Below are 11,669 nucleotides of genomic sequence, written 5' to 3' on the forward strand. Positions count from 1 at the left end.
CGACTTTTTGATTTTTATGGGTGAGAGTGACCTAATTCGTTCTAACTCAAAGAGCCTACTATTTTGGGGATTCGTCTGATTGGAGAGCTGGGAACACAGCTTCACAAGAAATTCGCTCCTTCACTATTGTTAGGGTAAGTAGATAAATTGTTCTCTTAAAGACTGATTATGGGGTTGAACAATGTGGCGCCACACCTTCTCCTGGTCCGTGAGAGGTTTGGTTATATTTGGATTATAATTAATTGTTAATGAGAGGGATCAGTGGTACTTAAGGAATTATATGTAACTACAGGGGTAAAATAGTTAACGAGCAATTTGTGAAGGGTCAGCACAGGTTATATTCAATTGACACATAAATATATCTATGGTGTGCAAAGCAGTTAATAAAGGTTTATTAATTTAACTAAAGAGTTTAATTAATCAATCAATTATCATTGGAGCTTCAATTCATAGGTCCATAAGGTTCCCTTGTTAGCTCAATAAGAATTAATGAAAATTAAATTAATTTTGGATTAATTTGAATTGTTCAAATTAATTAGAGTTAATTAATTATATAATATATAATGTATATAATGTATATGATACATTAGGAGAGAAACAAATATTTGAGTATGATTCATATAAAAACTATATATTAAAATTAATATAAATATAATTCATATTAATACTAGAGGTTATATGGGAGAGTAATAAACTATAGATATATATAAATTATATATATTATTAAAAATTCAAAATTTTGAATTTTGAATTGAAATAAAAAAGGGAAGGAGTTATTAACTCTCTAACCCCCTCTCATATAAGTGAAACAAAAATTATGGAGAGATCAACCCCAATTACTTCATCTTCATCCTCTATCTCTCCACCAAAATTCTCTATGTGTGATTTTTTCTCTCAATCAAAATTTTCTTCCCTTTCACAAAATTAAAATGTAAGTCCACATAACTCTACGTGATTTTCGCCTCGAGAATAACGAGGAAGAACTTTTGATAGTGCCCAAAGGAGATCTTTTTGTGTTCGAGGACTTGCTGCGAAGTTTCATTCATGTTCGGGAGAAAGAGTTCAATCTGTGATACTTAGTTGTAGAGAGGAAAAGCAAAGAAGAAAGGTTCTTCAAGGGTAAGCCTCTCGATCCATTTTTCTCTCTAATTTTCTAAGTAGAAAAGCATGTTTAATGTAAAATGTTTATCGTTGTTTCTGTCCTTTGTAATTTCATGTTCTGTAAAATGAAAACGTGACACTATGCATTCGTTTACTTTCACTTCAAGGTATTCCAAACCCTTCAATTAATGTGATAGAATTGAAAGACATGCTAAAATGAGCATAACCTTTGATATGGTACTTGTACTATCATACTCGAGATTAGAGATTCGAGTCCCTACCACACGTTTTAATTTAATACCTTCGCCCAAAAAAATTGAAAAACAGGTGTGACATCATTTTTACAACGTCATTCACTTAGATTTTATGGAGTAGGTGATTTGTAATAATTAATTAGGCAAATGATTTTAATGATATAGTACAAGAGTGAGGATATGAAGAATTAAACTTTAAACTCAAAAGAAGGTATAGGTGATAACAACAATATTAAGACGCGTTTGGAATATATTTTCAAATGTTTAATTAAAAAAATAAGTCATTTTAGAAGAAATAGAGTATTCAGTAACTACTCAAAATGGCTGAGTTTTTTTTTTAAACATTTTTTCTCAAGTCAATCCAAACGGCGAAAAATTTGTATGGATGACCCCTATTTAGGAGCCCACTCGAAATTTGGCTTCACTTTCACAAACAAATGAAATTTGGCCTTTTGCTAATGTCATCTCATTGTGAATTTACCACTTTAATCCTTCCTCATCTCTTTTGCAGCACTTTTTCGTTTTTTTTTCCGTTATTGCTGCTTTTTTTTCTTTTTCTTCTTCTTTCTTTTTTTTTTTTTTTTCGTTTCTGGTGATTTCTTTTGTTTATATTGCCCTCTGGACGATTTCCCTTTTTCTTCTCTAGTGATTTCTGTTTATGTCACTTTCTTTTCTTTTTTTTTTTTTCTTCTATAGTGATTTCTGTTTATGTCACTTTCTTTTCTTTTTTTGTTTTTCTCTCTTTATTTTTTTGTTTTACAGTTTTTTCTCGAAGAAAAAAAGTTACAAATGTATAAGATGAAAAACAAGACAAAGGAGAGAGGAGTAGGAGCGAAAGCAGAAGCGGGGTGCGAGGAGCGGGAGCGGAGAACGGGGAGTGAGAAAATGAGAGGAAGAAACTAAACGAATGAGAAGAAAATTGAAAAAAAATATTGCAACTATCTTATGAGGATCAAGATGAAAGAGCGAGGAGCGGGAGTGGAGAGTGGGAGCAAGGAGCGGGAGTGAGGAGCTAGAAACAGGCCCTCTTACGCATTTTGAGATCGAAGGGGTACTTTCACATGTAGATGACTTTAGTAGAAGACCAAAATTTAACCGTTTTTTAAGGCGAAGCCAAATTTCAAGTTGGCCCCTAAATAGGGGCCATCCGTATAAATTCTCCTAAACGGATCCTTAGTCTTCTATATAATTATAAATAATATTATGCACGATTTCTAATTTCTTTCCTGCCAACTTTCACATCAATTTATTCATTTATTTGAACAGAAAAGATATTTTGTAGAACAAGGTAAGAAAACTTATAAGTTTAATTTAATTCTACCTTGAAGTGTGAGTATTTTTTTGATATAATTTAATTTTAATTTATAAAAACCTTTATATAACAATCATTTTAATTCTTGTCGTTTTCTTTTTTACTTCAAACATATTTGAACGTTGCTATCTTGGCTGAGAATATGTACAGGAGTGTGATTAGATTGTGGAATAATAGAAAAAAAAATCGATATAATTAATATTTTAATCATTTAGAAACCACAGTAACTACTTTTGGACTACGATGTAAAAATAAAAAACAATTACTATGGACAATAATTTTAGAGTTAATAATTAATATAGTAACAATTTTAAAGTTACAAATATAGTAACATCTCACTTATAATAGACCCCAATTTAGATCAAAATTTTAGTATATTTGTATATTCTTTTGCATTGTCCATATAATAAATAGTTATTTTAATATATAATAAATTGTCAAAAGATTAAAATGAGATTTAAAACTGGTTAAATTATAAAATTAGTGTTCTCTCTTATACACATATTAAAATTTACTCATCTACGATCAAAATGTACATAAACTCAACTCATACAAAACTTGCATTGTTTGATGCAAAAGTTCAAAATACGGTAACACGAGCCTCAATTTATGATGCTATTGGGGTTGATTCAAGGAGAGATAGAAGTGATTATAAAATAATTTTACTATCTTTTTTGTATTTAGTAAAACATATTGAGATTTGATTCATTCATTTCATACCTTTTTTAAAATCAGTTTCCTACCCACTTTTAGATTCATTTCTTAATTAGAGTAAACAAAATATATGGTTTTAAACCATTATTTAAATTGTAAATTATATATATATAAATTAACACTAAATATATTTTAGTTATCATATATATAAAATATGACGATTTAATATATATTTTTTCGAAAAATTATTTCAAATGGTAAAACTGTTGAAAATATTGACAAGATATAACAAAATTTTAGAATTATTAATGATATATATTACAAATGGTAAATGGTCAATGATATAGCAAAAATATTTACAAATGGTAAATGATACACTTCTATCAGTGATCAAAGATGATAGAAGTTTATCAGTGTCTCTATAATTGATAGTTCTAAATTTTTGTTATATTTTGTAAATATTTTGGTTCACTTTTCTATATTTAAAAACAACCCTATTTATCGAACATTATAACTAATTTATTCACATATAAAACTGAAGCTTACCAAATAATTATATGCTTCATATTATAAATGATTTTTATTAAAAGTATAGTTGCCATCAATTATTTTAAAATTACACCAATTTCAAACTAAAGCCTTAATGTATTGTCTCAATCAAGAGGTCACAAATTTGACTTTTTACTCAACATGAGTTGAACTAAGAAAAAAACAAAATACAAAAAAAAAAAAAAAAAAATTAAAATATCATGGTCTCATAGTTTAAAGTTTGTTCACTTTTAATTGTCCAATTTTAGTTTTCATATTTTCAATAAATTTTAAATTGTTAATTTTTATCGAAATTGATTAAATAGTTATGATAATTTTCTTGCAAGAAAATACAATATGTGAATATGTTTTAAAAAATTATAGTAAAATACTATTAAATAACAAAAAGTTTTTTTTTTTAAAAAAACTCATAATAAACCAAAATTAAACTTAAGATTTATTGCAAAATACGCATTAAATTAGAACATTGAAAAAGTATAGGACCAAAAAAGTAAAAAGTAAAAATAAATAAATAAATAAAAATCGAGCTGCATTGTGTCACAGTTATGTTTATCCAAGATTTGTTATCTATGGTCACATGTGCATCGTGTCACAGTCATGTTTATCCAAGATTTGTTGTCTATGGTCACATGTCCTTTCAACCTCTTTCTATCATGCTTTCATATGATGTATTTTAGTTTGTTTTTTAGTACTTTTTGTTGTGAGTGATCGCAAACTAACCATCAAATTCTCATATATGGAATAGTATACTATAAAGTCGTTATGGTTGTTTATTGTTTTATAGCCTATTACAATCTTTATTTTCTCAAATCATGTTTTCGAACGTTTGTGAAAATTTTCTTTTCTAAATCCATTTTCTCTAAAATAGGGATGGAGGTTGCGAGAGACACCTAGTGTACCATCGATCATTCGAATGGGAACTAGCTGATTTGTTTGTGAGCGAAAACAGGTGTCACATTGCACTCGCACCGCATATGATGGCTTGCAGCATAAGCAATTAGTCTGCTTTGAAAACAGAAAAAACCGTGGGAGAAATTTGGCGGGAATGAGAAATGGAGCCCCGAGGAGGCGGAGATGGAGGTTTTAGCCCTCGCGCCACCGTAGAAGATATCCAGAGGAGGCTGGTTCGACCGTCGTCGTCGCTTCACTCTCTTCCACCGACGCCGTTATTCTACTTCTTCCTCCAATAATTTCACTCGGTAATGTTTTCAATCTCCTCAGGGCCTGAACTTCTATAATTTCTCTTGATTAATTCCAGGTTTTCTCGCGGAAAAGCTGCTCAAGGCCGAATTTCATCGCAATTTGAGGCGAAATACATGAGGCTGTACCAGAATCGAGAAGCGAAAAAAGGAGAAACAGCAAGCAAGAAGAGGAAGCTCGAAGATTATTTGGATCCGGTTCTCCTCTCTGCGGTTTCTTCGAAGATCAGTCGGATGGAAAAGATTCCTAAGATGACGGTAAAGCGAGAGGTTAGGGATTTTGAGTGGCCTGTCAATGAATTGAGGATGTTGATGGAGGATACGACAGTTGGAAAGGAGAAAATTGATGCTGTTAATCTTGGTAATGACACTGATAATCTCATAGAAAATAATGAAGACGGAGATGTTAAGTTCTCTACTCCGTTTCAAAAGTTTGAACACACTGCATTAGTATTGTTCGAATTATGAATTAAAATTGAAATATTAAGTAACAAATGTACGAATGTAAAAAGTTGAATAGAAATAAAGAATATCAGAAGCTTCTGTCTGTTCAATTGCATCTTGTAGTCATACAAAGGGCCTCTACCGCTCTGAGCTGAATTCTTCATCCCAATCTTGAAATCCCCTGGCCATTTACTTCACATAATTTTCTATTCAAAATACGAAAACACAGCTCATCATTCGGTACTACTCTCAAAGCACCAAATCCATGCTCAATTATGATTGGCTGAGAGGACTTTGGAAGATGGCGAGGTGGTGCACTAGACTTGGGTGTCATCTTGTGGTGATTTGTTGAGAATGCGTCCAAAATCCCATATTGACTAGATTAAGGAAGGATATAAGCATATAATCGAGGGACTACATCTTTATTCATACGAGGCCTTTTGGGTGAAACTAAAAATAAAATTTGAAAAATACCATATCATTGTGAAAATATACAGTTGTTGGTTGTCCTTATGACAACACATGGTACCTTACTTTCCTTTGTAGCTAATTTTTCTTTCGGCTTTTGATGCTTTTGGATTGCCTTTTTTACATGCTAATGTCATACATGGAGAAGAACAATCATCATTGATATTTTGGACGATATTTTGATGAATTGAGATAACATTTTACCGAGTATGATCCGTTAAGAAAACTGGGCATACTTTTTTGCAATAAAAAAATTAGGCTGTGATAAGAGGACACTAGTGTGCCACCTGTGCTTAAATATTTGGCAATATAAATGAGCCCTTATCCATCCTATAACCATTTTATAAAGTAATATGAGAAGTCCAAAAGTCATTTGAACTCTGACAGATATATTCGAGGGATCATTCTTGTTCAAATGAAATATTTAGAGAGGAAAAATTTCCTCTCTTTTCAAGTTTACGTTCAAATTCTTGCGTGCTTTATTTCAAATTTCTGTTTCATTGAGATAATGTCCAGAGTACTGCTTCAGTTAGGTAAAGTGAGGTTGTTTTGACGTATGGTTTAATTAGTTGTAATTATGTCTTGTTGATAGTAAGTATATATAACTTCTATCATCTTTGATCATTGATCGAATAATACAATTACACTCTTTGTCATCATTCTCTTTGAGAATTTGTGAAACAGAACGGGACTGAATAAGTTGTTAACAAATTGTTAGAATGAAAAAAGAGATACCAATTCTGAGACTTTGATGCATATATCTTAAAATTTAAGCTTTTCATCAAGGCAACGGCGTTCATATGGGTAGTGGGTTGTAGTTGGTATAATACATAGGTTAGTAAGATTAGGATTTCTCTGATAGTTATGATCTTTTTGTGCCTTTTGGACTTTTGGAGAATCCTGACTGACATTGAAATGGGAGCCATAGATAAGATCAGTCTTATTTGAAGTTAATTCAAATTATTTGATGAAACTAAGTGTTGGCCGCTTTTCGATTTGTAAAATCTCTACATGACGAACTAGGAATTATGTTAGTTAAAAAGGCTCCACTTATTGACCTTTTTTTAATGAATAATAGTATTCGATGTGAATAGAAATGATGTTGGTGAATTGGCTCTCACAGTATGCAACAAACTAAAACATGTGACTTTTTCCATTCGTTTGATGAAAAAGCCTATAGGAGGTGGTTACTTTGGATTTGGTGAGTTCCTTCTTTTCTTTATTTTTTTATTCTATTTTAGTTGCAGTAGTTAAGTCAGATGTCAAGTTTGTATATGTATCATTGTCTGATGGAATCTTTCTATAAAGCCATTTCTACTTGTATAGAACCACAGGGCAGCATTGGTGTTGACTTCCCAATCATTGTTTTAATAGGCTGAGTAAGTACCTTTAATATTTAGCCTCGAGATATATGACTTCTTTGGACCATAAAAAGCTTACGTCTTCCTGAAACACTAAGCTTAAAGTATTAAAGTCTTGTGCAATGATTAGAATAATAATATTAATTTGTTTCATTTTTTAAAATATATGAAGTTTCTTTTGGGTAATGGAATGCTGGTACCTGAGTTGTGACAATTCAACTCATCATTGGGGATAATTGGCTTTGTGGCTTCGAGACCTATGCTTTCTATGGGCCATAAAAGGCTTATGCGTCTTGAAATTGCTTCAAGGCTCAAAGTCTTTACACCTTGTGTAATGATCATAATAATGACACTAATTTGTTTTATTCTTAAAAAATATCAAAGCTACCTTTGTCTTTACACCTGTGTGATTAAACATTTACTCCTACTACTACTACCCAGGTTTTTTAAAACATTTAAGATAAATCTGTCCTGTTGGTGATAATTGTGGTGATGCTAAGGATGACCTTTAGATAGTTTATATTATTATTATTGATATATTTTAAACGTATGTTGAATTTTTAGATTTTTGCATAATTTTTATACCGCCTTCAAGTTTATGCCTTGCCTTTTCAAGGAGAAAAGTTCACATTTAGCATTTTAAAACATTTTTTTAATTACTTAATTGTTCTTGTATCCCTATGATTTGAATGTTGTAAAATGCTACTACAACATGTGAGGGTGGTGCAAGACTTTGGACTTTCTAATTGAGAATATATAATGTATGAACCAATTGAATTATGCTCAATTTGGCATGAAATGATTCGGCTTTGTATATGCATTGACACGGGATGAGCCTCTTTTAATTATGAGATTCCCTCGATCTTGAAATTCGTATTGTCATGCATTTTCTTATCTATGTCAATATTATGGACAAATTCTGAATATCTTTTCTTTGTAGGTTGGGAAAATATATTTTCCAAAATCATGCATTTGAAGTAAAAGACAAGAAAATTGGGTTTGTTTCCAGGAAAACGTTTTGCAGATAGAGTCTTGGTAAGTTACTCTAAACAAGTAATATTGAAAACCAAAAAAACATGACAACTTAAGAAACCAGAGGCGAAATAAACAACGTTGTGAAGTAAACTTAAGAAACTAGAGGCGAAATAGACAAGTAAGTTGTGAAGTAGATCTTCTTTGGAATAAGATGATATATGCACTATTCATTTCTATATACTAGTTTCCCATACTGCAGGGTTTAAACTGAACAAAAAAAAGTGAAAGATAAAGAAAGGTTAAGAAGCATTTATAAAAGACAGGGTAAAGAAAAAGAAAAAGAAAAGAATTATTCTCTTGATTTGCTCAATCTCTGATAATGGCGTCGACCGCTGGTAGTGAATGATGTGTTAATTTTAGGTCCTTATTGTAGGTTATCTGATATTGTCTGATGTTTACTATTCCTTTGATTCTCTGTGCTTCTGCTCATGTCTGCTGCTTGCAGCCTGCAGGTTGGCACCCCACAAATGGATGTTACTGACCTTTTAACTTGGCCACCACCAGGGACGAGGATTGATGCCTGCCCATTCCTGATGAAGAATCATCGGGATACGAGATTTGCATTTGGTTCTCCATCTTCCTTAATACTCTGGCAGAGTACTGTATAACTTCCTTTTTTGTCTGCACTTTGAGTTGCATTTACATTGATATAGAGCATGGAATAGACTTCTCAAAAGGAAAAGCACATCTCCATTTTCATTGTTTATTATGTTTATAAATAAATAAGAAAAAAGTTTTGATTTGTGGGTGTTAATATTGATTATTTTTAAGGATAAAACTGTCATTTCAATTTCATTAATTTTGTGGATTCCATCGACTTCCTTTTGTTATTTGCTCTGTTCTTTTATCTCTGTATCGAATCTCAATTTAAATTTTACTTTTATTCCAAACATTATCTTCTCCATGAATGCGATATTATTGTATATTTCTTTTTGTTCTTTCCAATTGATCTTTATATCAAAGTTGACACTAATTTACACTTTTAATTGGTTTTCCATTCTTGTCTGAATTGGTTATCTCACTGTTCTATAGCTTAATTAATTGACTGAAATTCCCATTCGGAACAGACGTTTCTCTGGCCTTCTACCAAGTTTGTGGGCCTCTGGTGTCACTGCAGTACGAAAGTAGTCTCATTAAGGCCTTTTACATCGCTCTTTTGCCCTGCCAATCAGAAAATGCTCGGAAGAAATGGCAAGTCCTCTCTCCCTTTAAATGGTTATAGGTTGTCGTGCATATACTGTCTGTTCTTTAATGATTTGAATTCAATGTTTTTCATTCTTAATCCCCTCCCCTCTGCAGCCACCTCCTTTGACGTTTCTTAGTATATCAAATCAACCACCAGAGTCTCAGCTAGTGATGGCTCAACAAGACGATGGGTGGCCTTTGGGATTAAGACTGCTAAATGCTAGAGTTGGATTGCTGGAAAATCGAGACTTTCCTGGATCAATCTCCTTCAACACTTTGCCTACTGGATCTCCCATCTCCTTCACGGACTCTTCAGATCTTGATTCTGAGGTAGTGTCTCAAATTCTTGTTCCTTTCTTTTTTTTTTTTTTTTTTTTTTTTGTTATAAAGGGTCAAATTATGTGTTTCTTCTATTGGAATGCCTTGAATTCAATATCTAGCACTCTAAACTACCGAGTGTGTCACCAAGTACACACTTTTAGTGAAACACGGAAATTTTTATGTCGATTCTCTATTGTTTTACGTTTTTCTTTGTTGTCGTTTCCATAACACATTTCTCCGCTTCGTTTCTGATTGGATTTCAGTCAAGTGGGTCGTTCTTCCATGCTAAAAGCATTACTCTGGGTAGTCTAATCGGTGGTTCTACTCCTAGGATCATGGAACTCTCGAGAAGATCATCAAGAGGAGGAAGCACAGAAGCCAGCCTAGGATTAGACAGAAAGATCAATAACTACTTCAAGTTCAAGTCCAAGCCATGGTTATTTTCCCTGTGCTGCAAACTGAGCACTGACGCCGTCATTGCCACTAGAACTCGCTCGCTGGCTCACTTTCTAGAAGTGGAGAGGAGGCGAACCGCCGCTGCGGCGGCCTCCCACCCTCCGCCAATTGCCGAAAGAACCAACAATATGTTAACCAGTTGAAACAATGGTTTCATTAGCCAATGGCAAAGTTGGTCCTCAACAAGTAGGAAGAGGCCAAGGAGAGTGGTTAATTGATGGGAATGGGGTTCTTGGTGTTGTTTTCATCTTGCCTTCAGACAAATTATTAGGCTGCCACTCATAATACCGTTAAATGTGCCAGTAGTGAGTTGCTTTTCTTGGGTCTTCATCAGCTGTTTTGAGATTTGACTCTTATCTCTAAATCAGGTACTCGAGAACCCTTTACTTTAAAATTGCTTGTTACCTTTTTTTTCTTTCTTTCTTTCTTTTTTTTTACACATTGTGAAGCGAGAAGATGGAACTCAAAATTGATAATATAAGTTCATGTCATTTGAGATGTGACCTATACTCATGTTGGCTTGTTCATTACCTCTCTTATTTTTTACATATCCGGATGGCGAATATTACTCTTTTGAGTTTACTTTCTGGCTTCTGTTCATTTAATTCAGAAAAAAATTTAATAAAATGAAACTAATGTAGATATTTGTAATGTTACTTTCAGAAACTTGTTTATTCTTGACATTATTTGATAAATTAGGAATAAGGGGAGGGATTAAGAGGGTGTGAAATTTTTAGGAGTTGGCTAGTAGTACATTCGATACAATAAAGAATGAGAATAAATGTAGGAGGACTTAGATGTATGGACAGATTTAATATAAGCCGAGTCCCCCTTAACTTTATGCTCTTTATATAATATATATACAAAAAATTGACTTAATCCCAACATTAGTAGTTAGCCTAGCGGTAAATATGGTTTTTAGCCATCTACAAACTTAAGTTCAAGTCTCACTCCTTATATTTATTTTTTCAGATTTTCCTTCCTTATAGTCTTTCCTTAATAGTAACATTTTTTAAGTATAGTGACTACGGAATGAAAGATTGAATCTCTAAGAAAGAAGGTCATGCCAATTATCTTTGTGCTAAACTCATCCAATATGGTGACATTCTACAACTTTAATTTTTTCAATTTTTTTGCTCACTTGTTTAGATATATTTCGTTACATAATTTTCTTTTTTTACCATTGCACATTATCGATCGAAGTACATTAATTAATGATAGACATTTATCGATGAATGATCAAGTCTGTCACTCATTTTTTGTTAAATTTATTATTAGTCAACTTGAATATAATTCAATCGATTAAGTTATTATATTCTCGATCAAAACA

General features: G+C 32.3%; 2 protein-coding genes across 3 annotated transcripts; both read left to right on the forward strand.

Moving 5' to 3' along the window:
• The first annotated feature begins 4,701 nt into the window (after positions 1 to 4,701).
• LOC120069887 lies at positions 4,702 to 9,568 on the forward strand. 2 transcript variants are annotated; one of them, XM_039021709.1, is made up of 5 exons: positions 4,702 to 5,035; positions 5,129 to 5,430; positions 8,283 to 8,377; positions 8,823 to 8,974; positions 9,445 to 9,568. In XM_039021709.1, the coding sequence occupies exons 1-3, from the start codon at positions 4,923 to 4,925 to the stop codon at positions 8,321 to 8,323; spliced, it is 456 nt and encodes a 151-aa protein (XP_038877637.1). In that variant the 5' UTR covers positions 4,702 to 4,922; the 3' UTR covers positions 8,324 to 8,377; positions 8,823 to 8,974; positions 9,445 to 9,568. The 2 variants fall into 2 exon arrangements, with proteins under 2 accessions (XP_038877637.1, XP_038877636.1); XM_039021708.1 differs by lacking the exons at positions 8,283 to 8,377; positions 8,823 to 8,974; positions 9,445 to 9,568 and having other exon boundaries at positions 5,129 to 5,623.
• On the forward strand, positions 9,148 to 10,944 carry LOC120069886. The gene is made up of 3 exons (XM_039021707.1): positions 9,148 to 9,568; positions 9,677 to 9,892; positions 10,147 to 10,944. Exons 1-3 carry the CDS (start codon positions 9,566 to 9,568, stop codon positions 10,480 to 10,482), a joined length of 555 nt encoding a protein of 184 aa, XP_038877635.1. The 5' UTR covers positions 9,148 to 9,565; the 3' UTR covers positions 10,483 to 10,944.
• The last annotated feature ends 725 nt before the right edge of the window (positions 10,945 to 11,669 follow it).

The sequence above is a fragment of the Benincasa hispida genome, unplaced genomic scaffold (genome assembly GCF_009727055.1).
Source record: "Benincasa hispida cultivar B227 unplaced genomic scaffold, ASM972705v1 Contig66, whole genome shotgun sequence".
Lineage (NCBI taxonomy): Eukaryota > Viridiplantae > Streptophyta > Magnoliopsida > Cucurbitales > Cucurbitaceae > Benincasa > Benincasa hispida.

Excerpts from the sequence above, each read along its gene's own strand:
- LOC120069887 (XM_039021708.1), top strand. The coding sequence starts at position 4,923 with ATGGAGCCCCGAGGAGGCGGAGATGGAGGTTTTAGCCCTCGCGCCACC. Across the intron at positions 5,036-5,128 it reads CACTCTCTTCCACCGACGCC|GTTTTCTCGCGGAAAAGCTG; the intron begins GTTATTCTACTT and ends GATTAATTCCAG.
- LOC120069886 (XM_039021707.1), top strand. Across the intron at positions 9,893-10,146 it reads CTTCAGATCTTGATTCTGAG|TCAAGTGGGTCGTTCTTCCA; the intron begins GTAGTGTCTCAA and ends ATTGGATTTCAG.